The sequence below is a fragment of the Trachinotus anak genome, unplaced genomic scaffold (assembly GCF_046630095.1).
Source record: "Trachinotus anak isolate AG129_WGS33_773 ecotype Australia unplaced genomic scaffold, CSIRO_AGI_Tana_v1 ptg000011l, whole genome shotgun sequence".
Classification (NCBI taxonomy): domain Eukaryota; kingdom Metazoa; phylum Chordata; class Actinopteri; order Carangiformes; family Carangidae; genus Trachinotus; species Trachinotus anak.
This window is the reverse complement of record NW_027273862.1, coordinates 9,697,833-9,713,537: the sequence shown is the minus strand read 5'-3', so window position 1 is coordinate 9,713,537 and position 15,705 is coordinate 9,697,833. Positions and strand designations below refer to the sequence as shown.

The 15,705-nt window shown below is 40.5% G+C and overlaps 1 protein-coding gene across 4 annotated transcripts in view; it reads right to left on the bottom strand.

The window, feature by feature from the left end:
• Positions 1-15,705, bottom strand: part of myo5aa (myosin VAa) — a 52,249-nt gene that overhangs the window by 27,947 nt on the left and 8,597 nt on the right. For all 4 annotated transcript variants that reach the window (XM_071488134.1, XM_071488135.1, XM_071488136.1 and 1 more), the window contains exons 2-7: positions 11,107-11,217; positions 9,123-9,294; positions 7,949-8,093; positions 6,099-6,255; positions 3,952-4,095; positions 1,092-1,173 (exon numbers count right to left, since the gene is read on the bottom strand). In XM_071488134.1, coding sequence (XP_071344235.1) covers positions 1,092-1,173; positions 3,952-4,095; positions 6,099-6,255; positions 7,949-8,093; positions 9,123-9,294; positions 11,107-11,217 — 811 coding nt within the window. The remainder of the gene's footprint in view (positions 1-1,091; positions 1,174-3,951; positions 4,096-6,098; positions 6,256-7,948; positions 8,094-9,122; positions 9,295-11,106; positions 11,218-15,705) is intronic.

Below are 15,705 nucleotides of genomic sequence, written 5' to 3'. Positions count from 1 at the left end.
TCAAATTCTCACTGGCTAACTCATTTACAGAAAAGCAATTTCTGAGAGCAGCCAACTTTCACTCTGAGACACAGACTCCAGATCAAGACTTTGCAGATGGCCCATGGGTCTAAGAAAGAAGTCAAAGTAACACACTTCTGTGTAACAATGATTTTAGCTCAACTTCACCACAATCAGCTTCTTCATGCACGCTTTACACTGAATTAAGGCATGGCCTGTTGCCTGGCAACGAGAGGCGCTGACACGGCTGTGACAACCATTCCTTTTACTGAGCCAGGAAGTCAGCAGGAGAGGAAAAGACAGCAGCTGTGTGTGTTTGTGTGTGTGTGTGTGTGCATGAGCCAACTGAGTTGCTGTAAGTGACAGTGCCAGCAGTGTGTGTGTGTGCGTGTGTGTGTGTGTGTGTGTGTCCCATGACTAGGATGAGCAGGTGCAGGGCCACAGTAGGAGCGCTCTGTATGAGAGCCTGTTCAACCACTGAGTCAATGAGTTTGCTGCGTCTAAACTGATCTGATACATGGCAGCTCTTCAGCATCTTTTTTATACCCTGGTTCTATCTGGGTCGACAGCGGGATCATTACCGGTCGGTGCTGCACTTTAAATGTGGCTCTTACTGAGATACATACATCAGGAAATAATGGCAATTAAGCTTTAACTGTTTTTCTTTTTCTGCCTGGCTGAGCAAATCACTGAGATGATGGATTTTCAGTGTTATGGTAGTTTTCCTGCTGTGGAGAGCCATTGCAATTCAGCTGATTTTGATAACATATTTAAGTCACAAATTCATTAGGATTAGTGAATTGTAATTATGAAGTCAAACAAGTGTAGGACAGGCAGACAGATCTGTTAATGACTCATATAACAGACCTGGATCACTTGTCTGTGCTGCAGCCCAATTTACAACTTCTGAAAAACATGAAAATGATGACTTGTTCCCTCTGTTCCACAAAATGAGCAGATTTTCAGCCACTGTTTTTGTAAATGCTTGAAGTGTGAACGCACAGTTAAAGCAAATAGTCAGTGGTGGTCTATGTTTGTGAGTGTATGCGGGTGTCAGTTTGCATGCGTGTGCATACGTGCATGACACTTACTCAGCTTCAGAGTCTTGAACTCGGGCAGATGGGATGATGCACAGAGCTGATAGAAGATATGATAATTCCTCTCCTCATCCGCCTGCAAGAAAAAAAGCATGAAGAAGATTTAATGTTAGGAAAATGGTACACGTTCACCTCGTACATGTACATATGCTCAGTTTATTCAAATACGTCACATGAGTGTTATTGATCGGTCCTTCACATATTTGGATCTTATCACAAGCTTTTTCATGCAGGGAGAGTTGATTGTGTCTGCTTGTTTCTTTACAGTCATGTCTCCTTTACAATTATACTGTTTGACAGTTTAACATCTGAAAGCTCCACTGAAGCAGAACACAATTCAGTGCTTTTCTCAAGGGCACACTAACAGATGTTACTGAATCAGGTGTGAATGTTACATTTTTATTTTACCACACTCACATCTCTCCAGACATACAGGAGATTATTGTTCCCCACCTGTTTTCCACCCATGATACAGCACCTGATGGATCATATTGTTAATGGGTTTAAATAATGCAGAAGAGGGTTGCTGTAAAGCAGGAAACAAAATGTAAAGGCCACAAGGTCTGTTACCTGCATCCTACATTGGTGCTACTACACCCAAACATAAAATGCACGCACACATGCACACACGCACACACGCACACACACACCCACACACCCACACACCTTTAAATGGGTGGTACCCGAGTCAAGCATGTGAAAAATGTGAGGAGGAAAAATATCACGTCTTTCCACCAACTTCCTCATTCCTTGATAGTGTTGTCCATGACAGCAGAGTGTGTGTTTGTGAACCCACATGAGTAGATGTGTGCAGAAATAAAATATCCTTTTTTTTTTTTTTTTTTTAAATCAAGACCCTGTCCTACTCGCTCAACTGGTGAGCAAACACACCCACAGAAGATACAATATAGTTTTATAAAAGAGAAAGTAAACTTTATCTGTGTATAACTTTTCAAGGCAGGGGTGAGAAAGAGCTTCACAGTGGGGGAGAAGAAAGAAAGTAGGAGTGATGAGCAAGACAGTGTATTGTGTAAAGACAAGTGCTTTTTAAACATGTTCACTGATGTATGTAAAAACGTACAGAATGTACTAACACATGAGAAAAAAAAATAAGAGAAAGTGGGTGAAAAGGAAAGTGTGACAGCCCTGTTTGACAGATGGATTGTTGAGAGGATGGGTTTACTTTGTTTCCTCCTTCTTTGTGAAGAAGGAAGTTATTGTTGCATACTTCTACTGCTCTAAAAGGACGCCAGGGCTGGACTGACAGTTAATGTCTGCTGCTTTTTTTTTTTTTTTTTTTTTTTTTAATGAGTCCTACTGATGATGTTAGGTAAGTGTGAATGTGTCTGGCTGACTATATATGAGTGAAGACCTGAAGCAAACAAAGAGAATATTTTAGAAATCCTCCGTTATTATCTCTTGTATTGCTACTGCAGGGTTAACATTATTGTTTAACTGTGGGATCAATAAGTTAAGCTATAACTCAACTACTATGTTGAGTAAATTTCCTGTTAAGCGTCTTCGAGTCTGTTTTGAGGTTCTTGCTTCTTGTGATCACTGTTTCTCGATGCCGGTGCAGTTTTCCTACACTTGGTTTGCAGAATTTTGTAGTCAACTATTGATGATACATCAGCAGTTCAAGCCCGACCAGTACAGTGAGCTGTCGCAAATCACTGAAGTAGTTACTGTAAGGCATATTACATATATTACATAAGTTAAATTATAAGATCACAAACCGAATGAATTGATCATCTATAAATAAATACTGCAACAGAAGCTGAGAGGTCAGAAGAGAACAGAGGAGTTTCTTGTGCAGCGTATTACCTGCTTTTTGTACAGGTAATGACAGTTTGATACGTCATATTATATCACAACCTATTTACTGTGTGTGCGTCTGCATGCATGTGTGCATGTGCAGCAAGTCTACGGTCATGTATAAGTCAAAACTGTGATCATCGTGTGTGTGCTGGCAGTTGTGTTTAGGTGCATGTCTTGCTTCATTTACTAAGGCACTAGAGCTAATTGTCTTTGTTTTCAGGTAAACATTAGATTGATGAAGCCATATGAGAACATCACCACCACACACAATTAAATCTAATTCTGCTGTAATTAGAAGATTATTTTTCTGTAACGTTTAATAAGCAGCAGGAATCTGCTCCCAGAAAAAACAAGATAGGTTTTTGTTGTAATCAGGCAGTAAGCTGGCAACAATACAACCATTCTGATGACAGCGAACAAATCCTTGAATGTGTTACTTATTACTTATTATCGTATGTAGTTCATGCTGTAAATACATTACTGCAGACAGGCTTTGTAGGCAGACAGGCTATATAAAGTGTCTATATAAAGACACTTTATATAGCAAAAACACCCCAGATGTCAAGGAAACAAGTTAAGTGGTCACGACAAAAAAAAAAAAAAAAAAAAAAAGATACTCAACAGACCCTTCAGGAAATTCTGTTTTACCGATAACCCTCGAAAACCTCTGTAAGATCAGCTTATGAGTGGTGTGTATTCATGAACAACGTGTTCAGGGACATACACAAGGAACCCAAGTAATGTGGCAGAAGCACGCAACAACGCCACTGTTACTTCAAGCTGCTTTGAAAAGACTGAAAACTCCACAACCTGAAAACTGGCCACTTAGAAAACTGAAGCTGAAGACAACTTGTATAAAGTATGCTGTGTTATGTGTCGAGTATCGATAGTAGATGTGTACAAAGGTTAACTCTGTTCATCTGACTGTGATGCTTGAGGCAGGGTTAATAGTCTGCAATGAGGCAATGAAGGTAAGTCAGTGTAAGATCCAAACATGCACGTTCATGCACACTTGAATGTGCATTTGCGTGCTCACCTGAAAGACCACTCGTGATTTCTCCAGCAGATATGTTCTCATGTTGGCGCCGATGATGCGGTAGCGGGTGTCGAAGCCGATCTCAATGTATTTACCGAAACGACTACTGTTGTCATTTCTGGTGGTTTTTGCATTTCCAATAGCCTGAGTGACAGACAACAACACACAACATTTTATGGTGAAAGTGTTTAAATATTGACAGGGCAGGAAGTGTAGGACTGTAATTTGTAATTTAAAAGCAATTTGGATTAAAATCTACTATACATGAAAAGGTAGTTCCAGTTGTCCCAGTAAACAATAACAGCAGAGTGAATGGCAACTTTTGAGCGCTGTGGTGAAGCAGAAAGTACAAGAAGGGAATAAAGGACCAATAATCAAGGAGCCAACATACTTATTCACTTTCTTTCCTAGAGTTAAATGAGAAGATTTATACCACTCTCATGGCTGTAAGGGAAATATGAGGCTATAGCAGCAGATGGTTAGCTTCGCTTAGCATAAAGACTGGAAACAGGCGGCAACAGCTAGCCTGGCTGAGTCTGAGCGGAACAAAATCTTATATTCCTCTATTTCTTGGCCAGACGTCTGGTTGTCGCCAGGAAGTTACACATAAACCAGACCACCCTAAATCACCCTAAAACCACATTGTGTCATTATTGTATTTCTGTTTTTGTCTGGATTAAACAGTAAATAAGATAAATGGTAAAATAAGATTACCATTGGACAGATCAGCCCAGCTGTTTCTTCTTCCACTTTTTTAATGCCAAGCTAAGTTAAATGGTTGCTGGTGGTAGCTTCCACACAGACATGTGAGTGGTATCAATTTTCTCATCAGGTTCTCAAAGAAGCTACCTGAATACACTTATCTCCCCAAATGTTGAACTATAACATAATTTTAATAATTTAATCATTATAATGTAATTTCTATAATGTAATTTTTCTCTCCAGCAGTATGTTCACCTGATTCTGCACCAAAATCTGTCATAATGTTTGCTGCAACCTGAAATAGGCGGAACATTATTGCGGTTGGTCCACACTTGATAAAGCACTGGTATGTTTAAATGGGCTCTCTGTCCTTCCACACACAAGAGTTGGATCAATGATAAGTTGGCAGACATTTCCTGCTGAGATACTGTACTATACGTCGGCAAAGAAATCATCTGCAGTCAGCAGCCTTAGTTCAATAGACAGGATTGATCAATGACCCCACTAGGAATTGTCAGTGGACGGGTGGGGCTACATACCACACACACAGCAGCTACGCAAACAGACGACCTGCAGAGAGTTGAATTGTGTGTGAACACAGAGGGTTCTTGCTGAGTTAAGGCCAAACACACAGTCTTTCACTGCAGACAAGGAGTCTTTCAGCAGAGCAGGTATTCCAGTGTCTGCATGCATCAGCCAAACATATACAAACACCTCGCACTTACTCACACACACACACATACATACACACACAACCACACAGGTTTTGTAATATCGAAAAGGCTGATGCAACCATCTCCTCTGCATCCAGGCTTACAGCCTGAAGTGACATCACTGCGACGAAAGAAAGCTTTCTATTCATTTCTGTCAGCTCGTCTCTGATTGGCTCAGGGTGAAGGGAGGGAGGAGGAGAGTGATGTTAGCAGAGCAGTTGGAAAAGGACCGACTAGGTGGGGGATGGCAGGAGGTGGAGCGGGGTGGAAGTGGGGTAGTGGCATATGGGCACAGGAGAGCTCTCCAGCCCCTCCTGTCCCTATGACTCTGCTGAAAGAAATACACAAATACACACGCACTTAAGGATATCACAGCCAGAGAGCAGCCCGAGGCCAGAAAAACAGAGTGTGCTGGAGATATTGAAGGTTAGAGAGTAACATGCCAGTGAAGAGGAGAAGATAAGAAGAGAGGAGACGCATAAAGAAAACATCCACAAATCAACTGAGCATGTTAATAAAACTGCAGAGGGATTGGGCCGAGGAAACAAATGTCTGTACACAAACTGTCAGGAAAAATGATCAAATCTTCCACTTTAATGACAAATTCACAGCAGTTTGGGGGAGGGTGTGAATCCAGCCCTTCACACCCACCACACATTCGTGTTTTGACCGGTAATTTTAAGTTTACAGAAAAAAAATGAAAGTAATCCAAGGTCAGTGTCATGTCCTCACCTCCATGATGGGGTTGGAAGCCAAGACTTTCTCCTCGACGTTGGCCTCGCTGGCAGAGCCGCTGACCGTAGCAAAGTATCTCATGGCGTATTTGGCTGATACAGTCTTTCCTGCTCCGGACTCCCCACTCACAATAATTGACTGGTTCCTCTCATCCCTGACAGGTAGAAAAAGAAACGTATTACTGTAGAGCTGTGAGGACTAGTTTTGACTATAGGATATGTTGAATTGAGGCTGTGAGATAAATATCAAATATCAGCTTTTGTTAGGTTCCAATTTTTTGGGGGATTTACATCACTAATTCATATGAAGGTTAAAAAAACTAGGACTAAGGCTGAGGGTTACTCTTGTGAACAGTCTGTGCACCAACCTTCTATAGTTTAACAATTAAGAGTGTGACACAAACAATGCCAGGGTGAGGCTGTGGGCAGATAAAACGTGTCAGATGCAATGATCAACAAACATTTTCAGTGCCTGCAGGCAGAGCAGGTGTTAACACACCTTATAACCCCTGTTGTTCCTCTGTGTGCCAATATCGCAGCAGGCCGAACCTCCTCATGAACCCCAGAACTAAGACAAAATCCTCATGCTTCCTCCTCCTACTGTGCCACCTTTCTTTGGAGGAGGGGAAGCTGGCTCAGTTGTAATCCACTAGTGACTCAGAAGGCAGGATATTTCTTCGAATGCCCCCTCACAAGGTTTTTTTTTCCCCCATTACACCCTTAGGTTTTGTCCTCCAAAAGAACATGGGTTGTCTCTGGAACTATTGCTGTTGTGGACCAGTAAAGCCGACTCAGACACTGTATGTCATATAGGAACATAGAAACAAGTAAATAAACCTTAAATGAATTGAGTGGCTTATGTATCTCGTATTTACCCGTGGTGTCATCCTATGTACAGATGTAGCCAAAAGTGTTGATACTCTTACACCTCACTGAAACTATACTCTGTTCCTCCTGGGACGTGTTGAAATTAAAAGCTCCTTTGTCATGCAGATCAGCATCGCTTTGATTAGACATAAAAAAACACAGAAGCTATGAAAAGAGCTGAATCCTTACTTATTATACAAAGATCTTCTAAAATGGACAAAATGATTAGAAGTGGTGATGTTTTAACAGACTATTGTCTTCAGTTAACACCACAGGTGTCTTCAGTCTTATAATCTGTCATTCAGCTGATTTAAATGGAGAAAAGTCCTCATTGTGCCATTTGGTATTATTGTGTGTGACACACTGAACATAGACAAGAGAAGGAATAGAAGAGCAGCTTGATGCTCCTGTGACCACATGGAACCAAAACTAACCTCTCTGGATGTGTCTGCAAGAGGAAAATTGACCCCAGATTTAAGAGAATTATACTTTGAATGGTGGAATATGAACCAAGGAAAACTCAGATAAAACAGATACAAGCTGACCTCAGTGACCAGTCGCACCATACATTTTTTCCGAATTTACGTGAGCTCTTACGTGACTTTAGAGAGAAACATAAAAAAGTCTGACTGGACTTTGCTAAAATGTGTGTCGACAAGCCATAAAAGCTTCAGTGAGAATATCTTTTGAATAGATGAAACAAGATGAGAGCTTTTTGTTAAGTCACATCAGTTTTATGTTCACAGATCTACCAGCTGGCTCCTGCAGAGAAAACCACAGCGTTTAAATGTGTGTGTGACAGAGACAGTGAGACCACCATAAGGCTATTTCTGTCACAGCTTTGACCTACAAACCCAAAGGGAGAGGGAGGGCTGAGCAACATGGAGACTAGAACGAGAGCTACTCAGGTAACACACGCACGCACGCACGCACGCACGCACGCACGCACGCACACACACACACACACACAAACACACAAACCTGGCCATCTGTTTGTAAGCCTCCTCTGCCACAGCAAAGATATGTGGGTCCATGTCTCCCATGTTTTGACCGCTGTAGGCATTGATGATGTCTGACCCGTAGATTGGCAGCGTCTCATACGGGTTGATGGCCACCAGAACGATTCCTATGACACAGATAAAAGGTATCAGCTGACCTGCAGCAGACCTGCACTGTATTAACTGTTGTTATGCTTCTTTGGAGAGGATAGGAATTATAATTCAAGTATAATATAATGTATATTGTTTATTTTCTGCTGTTTATTATCAAGATGTAAGGGGCCTTTTTTTAGACAAACAGCAACAAGCAGAGAAGAAAACAACTCCTGCTCAGTTGACATAGATAGTAAAACTTAGGCTAAAAAAAGCTGATTTCATTCTATGTGCATATGGCTCAAATGTACCATGACACTTTTTTCAAATTCTATATTTGCAGTTAAAACAAAACTTGGTGCAAGTGGTGATCGGTTTGTTTCCAAAACAAAGTGAGTGTAAAAAGAAACTGTAAAAGTAGTAAGAAAAATAAATGAAACACATCTCATACTTTGTATTTCTCCTTGAATATGCTGCCAATGACAGCTTACCATACAATACTAGTGAATGTCTACAGTTTGCAGCTATATTTTTTATCAGTGAGTGTAAATGTACTTGATAAGCATAGCATACAAATGACTGGAGATAATAAACAATGCTTGACTTATAGCATAGATACAGTGAAGGTTACTGAAGGTCGCAGACGTCAAAGCAGTGTTTAACTAATTAACTATAAAATCATCTATTCTGGAGCATTACACAGCTGACTGGCATGCTGGAGAAAGTACAAACATGGGGTCTCTACTGCTGTTGCTTTCAGGGACTGAGCTATAAATACAATGTAAATCAATGACAATCTTAACTGTTTACTTTAGAGGATCATTAAAAATAAAAAAAATAAAAAAATAATTTAACAGATTCTTAATAAAATCATGTTTTTTGATCACACAGTTGTAGCAGACATGTATATACAGGTTAAAAGGACTATGACTAACTCTATGCTGTTTTTTTTTTTTTTTTTGCATTACCATTCCTTAAAATGTGTTTATTTGAAAGTGGGACCTCATACTAAGAACAGACAACATACAGTGGGGCTTCATTAGATGGTTCAAGTGCCTTCCTACCACAGTAAGTGTAGATGAGCTTAGAGTCAATGAAGCGGACTTTGAGGTTGTGCAGCACGGCCGGCTCGTGGAGGTAGCTGAGTGCTGTGAGGTCATTCTCGCCCACCAGGATGTCGGGGTTTCGCAGGTAAGGCAGGTTCTTCGTCTTGGGGTCCAGCTTGTGCTCAATGTTCTGAGGATGATAAGGAGAGATAGAACAGAGATATGTGACATTATTTCATGCAAAGCACAACACAAAACTATGAATTCAGAAATTAACAAAAGGTGGTGGATCAATGCGAACTTGACTGTGACCTGTGTTTGGACCCTATTACTTCACATTGTACATATCAGGGTGACACACTTATCGAGCAGCAGAGCATCATGATTTGCACCTGTATCTTCCACAGATCATATATTCAGATGTAAGATCTCACATTGAACAAACTCATTACTCAGGCTGACATTAAAATATGTTTGAGGCATCCTGATACGTGATTTTTACAGAGACCTGTCAGCCAATAAGACACAAGTATTTTCTATGGCGACAGTGTAAATGCAATACTACTGTAATGTGTTGATTTTATCAAAACAGGCAACAGTCATCTTTACTTTGCCAACAATCTACATTCTGTATTTATACTTACCAAATTATGAAGGTGAAACATGCTCTTTTCTCCTGCTAAAATCCAAAAGTGAAAAGGTTTCCTCCTCATACGTTAAGTTAAATCAAGTTGTGTGATAAATTCCATTGACAGGTTTCTTCTGGATGAGCATCTGTAAACTCCTTCACATGTTTGGCTGTTGCAGTTTCTCAGCTCTGGCTGTCTGAGGCTGACTAACAGTGGATGTATGGACAACCATTTAAATAATCAATAACAGATTTCCACACACACTAAAACTATTCATACAGTATTTCATACATATGTTCTCAGAAATGTCACGAGACAGGCTACTGATTCGCCACAGCTCCAGAGCAAAACCATCAGTTGTTCAGAGCTGTGTTTATATTGATCGTGTTTTCGGATTTGTTGTCTGTGTGGAAACTGAAGCTTGCATGCCTCATGCTCATTTACATTTTCAGATTTTACACTTTTTATTTCCCTATTAAATGCATCTCTTTCTGTGCTTGATGATTGTTTGAAAAGGGAGTGTCTTAGCATCGGGAATTATAAAATAATCGGATTATTTGACTGATCAATTAAGTGTGTTATTTTGATGATCTTCAACAGCAGCTTTCGAACCCTCACCAACTTGTGCATCACGAGGCTGCACAATCATCTAAAATAGAATTTCTAATCTGCACATGGATCTGGATTATCATCAACATCCATAAATATGGTGCGGCGTTTCATAGGCAGCTTTAAAAACATGCATTAATGGCCTTATTTCACATGCAAAGAATTCATTTCTTGGGGGGGGCTTGAGGGAATTTGTGCTTGTCCTCTTTGAGAGATTGGGCAATGTTGAAAACTGTTGCCGTTGTGGTCATGCAAAGCTAACGGAGACATGGTATGTGATATTTGGCTACATAAATAACCTTAACTCTTAACTTAAAAATAACACCAGACATATGGAAACAAGAAGAAAATCTCTTTTATGCTAGTTGCAACTGGCTACAATTATATATGGTCACATGAATATTAAATCACTAGGGGCAATATGATAAATGGTTTTGCTACTAGCATGTGTTCATTAACAGGAGTGCTTGTTAACGATTGCTAGAGGTAAGAAATATGTGCTGGTAGCTGTTTGTATTCAGAGCTGAGGAATTAAATCCACTAGTATACATTGGAAATGCTCCTTGGGGCATCTTTGCAACCAGGTCTCATCTGTGGAGAAGGCTAATGGTAAAACCAATAGCCACTAATGAGACACTGGGCTTTCAAGCGTCTTTGAGGCAGAGAGAGCGAGACCGAGAAACCAACAAAAAGAGCTGAGGGGAGAAAAATCATAAAGAGGGAGAGACTGATTCCTCCCCATTCCCACGTCCATTCATCCTCACCGTTCCATCCTCCAGCATGAGCTGCAGGGAGGCGTCGCCATTTTTGTAGTCCTTGGTGAGCTCAGCAGACTTCCACACCTCCTCTGTATCGGGGATCCACACCCGAGCACACTGAGAAACAAAAGGAAAAAGAATAATTCGATTTTAAAACAATATGCTATAACACTTTGGAAATACAAAAATTTTCACTCATTGCTGACATTTGACATTTCCCCTCAAAATCCCATCCTTTGTTTGGTTTGGTTTATACAAGATGCTGACAATGGCTCAGTCATTATGAAAACTATATCTTTCTAAAATACCAAATTCCTCAAATTATCTGAAATGTTGGACTGTATTTGCAAAAAACTACATCTGATTTTCCCAGCAGGCTGAAATTAAAAATAAGTCACCTGGAGATCCTATTTGACTGAAGTCTGCTCTACCCCAGTTCAACTAAAACCTCTTTTTAAAGAAGGATGAGAGGAGAGTTACTTCTTTCATCTATTAGTCAAAACAGTATGACCTCAGAGAAAACACTGGGCTCTGTGTTTCCACAGTCATGAGCACATGGCTCACAACGGTCAGTAAAGTTGTGGGAACAAACTGTTGCTAATAGTAGCTAATAACCACTGAGAAATGTAGTTGTGGATATTGTGTGGTCAACTAAAAATTCTCTCTCACACACACACACACACACACACACACACACACACACACACACGCACACACAAATACCGCTGTATAACTGTTTCAGGCCTTTGAGGACTTGTGACTGGAGACAATCAGCTGATCACAGACACTGTCGGTCACATGGCTGAGGAATCCAGCTCACAGACGTAGACAAATGCACGTACACACGTTTTTCTTACACTTCTCATTACATAAGGAGAAAGACGAGAGCAAATTAGAGGTAAGAGTTGAAACAGGACATATGTGGACCCCAGGAGCTGAATGTGTTTTATCTACTGAAACTGACATTTATATGTGTTTGCTTTGTGTGGGACCAGGATTCAATTTTTAAACTGACCCTTTAACCTGATTCTGTGCATTAAGTCTAACCATAAAACTCTGAAAATGAAAGCGGATAAAAATATCCTCAATACCCTTCTTTTTGTCTTTATTAAAGCATTATGTAGGACATACGAAGTCTAAGAGTACAAACCACTCCACATTTCCACCCACACCTCCACTAATCACTGCAGGATTTAGACTCTAAAACCTTTATGTGTTAAAATCTTAACACGAAGGAGGATTTTCACTTCTCTGAGCCTCATTTATTTCTTGTAAATATGTAACACATGCAGTAAACTACCAATACAGAAATGTTTAAATGACATCTTCCTCATGAAGACTTAGGTAACTAAAGCACATGACGATGAGCTCAGAGTCTTTCTGGAGCACCAAGGATTTCACTGCTTCTTTTGACGTTACATAAACTGCTGAGGACAATTTTGCAGAGTCGAGAGAGAAAGACCTCATTGTAGAGGGGAGAGAAACTGGTTAATTTGGTCTGCTGCTTCACTACCGATCATCTGAATCATGACATCATGGTCACACAAACCCTTGACCATCCTCCCTCAGTCTGTCTGTCTCTCGCTCTCAGCATTAAGAAGACTGGTGGCGTGAAATGGCAGCTACGGCCTCTACGAGAACGAAGGAAACAACACAGAAATAAAGGAACAATTTGTCCAAATTCCATACTGGTTTGTGCAATAGTAGTCTTTAACTTTTTTTAAATATATCATATCTGTTTTTATCTGTGATTATATAGTGCCTTACAGAAAGTGTTATCCACATATTTTTCCTTCAAAGCTCCACCACCACTGAGCCCCCAAGCTGTCCCAGATTTTTTTTCTCTCTCTAATGTTTTTCTGTCTCCACCTCTTCGGGAACACCAAACAGTGTGATCAGTGTGATCAGTGTGGTTAGCTAGTGTGCAGTGTGGTTGAGGTTTGCCCCTGAGTGACAATTAAGAAAGAGGAGAAATAATCTGTCTACGTCAAAGGATGCATTCAATTTAAAAAAAACAAAACAAAAACAACACACTGAAAATTAGAAAAGTATATAATGTATTTCTTTAATGTAACTGAAAGAATAAGGAACTACATAAGGAATACGTATACAAGACTAAATATACTAAAATATTTGAAGTGTTGCTCGTGGCTTGTGACCGTGGAGAAGAAAGGAAAAGTAAAGCACAAGGTGAGACAGGGTTCTATAAGGAGAGATCAAATAGAAGCGAATAACTAAATATATTGAGGTAAGCAACAGAGAGGGGTTTAGCAATTAGATTCCTTTGATATGAAGCATCTTTAGTGAAATGCTGTCTTAGAGAGATGTTGGCAGGTGGGATGGACGACCAAGCACCAAGCACAAAACACCTCAAGATTTTCCTTAAAGTCCAAGATTTCCTTAAAATAAAAACCATTGCACAAAACATCCTAAAGTCAGCCTTAAGTTTATGGTGATTTATGGTGATTTTGTACTATAGATTTTATTGGCAGTCAGGTTCTGATTTGTCCAACCGTCTAGAACTGGATCACTCTACTTTCCGCAGCTGTGCTCTTCCATCTGCTTTGCTGTTAATGATTGTTCTGTGGTTTTATGCGACAGGATCTTTCCAGCCAATTATTGATGAAGTATTTCATGTTCATCTATCATCTGTGTGTTGTGTCACTCACTGACTGTCACACTCTCTGTCTGGTCTGCCGAACACTATGTTTCCTTTTCTTATATTCCTCTTGAAGTATCACATTTTCCTCTGACCACTTTGGTTTTCTTGCTTTCTTTTCTTCCGCCGTTTCCTTCTACAGGCCAACCTGTAGAAGGAAACGGCCTCTTGATTTTCAGTATGAATACAGACAGTGAAAGCGGGGGCCTCACGATCCTTCTGACTTTTTGGGTTTTAAGCAGGAGGTGTCAGAAAAGTTACCTCCTCTTCTTCGCCAGATGTTATAGCATGATTGAGCAATAGTAGGTCTGAAAGATAGACGGGCAGAATTGAAATGATAAAACTCATAGAACACAGGCAGATCATTGGTCAGTTATGGTACGGGAAAGTGGAAGAGACGGACAGAAACAGATCAGGAGTATAAAGCCAACTTATTTAATCGAGTAGCAAGAACATGAGGGAAGAGATCTTTGCTACACTTTCACCAAGAAGATCAAAGAGCAACTAAACAGTGGAGACCCTCGTAAACAGCCAGCATCATCTAACCACAGGTCACAGCCTCACATCTGTTCAACACTATCACTTACAACTAAGGTATCTGTCAGTTTGAACATCCTCCTCATTAGAGATGTCCTTTTTTCCCCAATTACAATGGAATGAAAACAGTGAATGAACATTTTAAATTAAAGACATTTTCTGTCAAAAAATTACTCCTTGATAAACACTGACACATTATTGGCGCCATTAACCCATTCAACTGTTTATTTATCTGCTGAGGAGGTATTTAGAAATGTTGACGGTAAAACATGGAGTTGTGTTTGAATATTTCACCCAGGACAAATGTTATACAGCATCAATGAAGAGCAGGGACAATCTAATATAAAATTTATTTGATACTGTCAGACAGTGCGAAATAAGACGATTTAAAGACCTTATAGCTACTTAAGGGGAAACAAAAGCGTGAAAACTATAAGCTGAATCTATTTACAATTATAGGTGAACATAGTCTTTATGGCTGTTTCTTCCTCTCTCCTTATCCCGCCATTTTGTTAGTTATTTCACCTTTTTGGTCCCTGTAGGAGACTGTACCAGCAGCCAGCCTCCTAGCAACAAAGAGAGGGAGAGGGAGACGGAGAGGGAGAGAGAGAGAAGGAAGGAGGGAGGAGGACAGAGGCTAAAAATAGCAACAGTGGATTCTGAGCAGGATCACACCTCACAGAGACATCACTGCATTACTGAGCACACTTCCTGGTCCTGATAATCATCCTCTCTCTCTCATACACACACACACACATACATACATACACACACACACACACACACACACACACACACACACACACACACACACACACACACACATCACACACACATCACACACACATCACACACACATCTCACACACTCTCACACACTCTCACACACATTTCACACATCACCAGGTGTCAAACATGATTATCCTGAATTAGTTACCGCTGAAATATGCTGCCAATCAGCACATCTCTTTTTTCTTTCCTCTTGGGGCAAAACACAGATACATACAGGAGGTGTGTATCTGTGTGTGTCTCTGTGTGTGTGTGTGTGTGTGTGTCTGAGAAGGGGCCTAAAAGATAGACAGAGAGCAATACAATGCAGCTGCAGAGGCAATGAATCATATTTATAGACCAACAAATTCCCCTGGGTTGAGCAACCAGAGGAGAGATGAAGGATGAAACTCAACCACAAATACACACACACACACACACACACACACACACATTTACATGCTTCAAGGACATCATCCTCCACCATGAAACACAAGCTGAAAAAGAGGAGCATCTGGAGGCTGCAGACAAAAATTTGATGAGTCAAAGCGCAGCCACCCTGTCTGCCTTACAGGGGGATGGATAATGGATCAGGCTGGTGTGTTATGAGTGACATCATATGTGACATCAGAAATCACATGG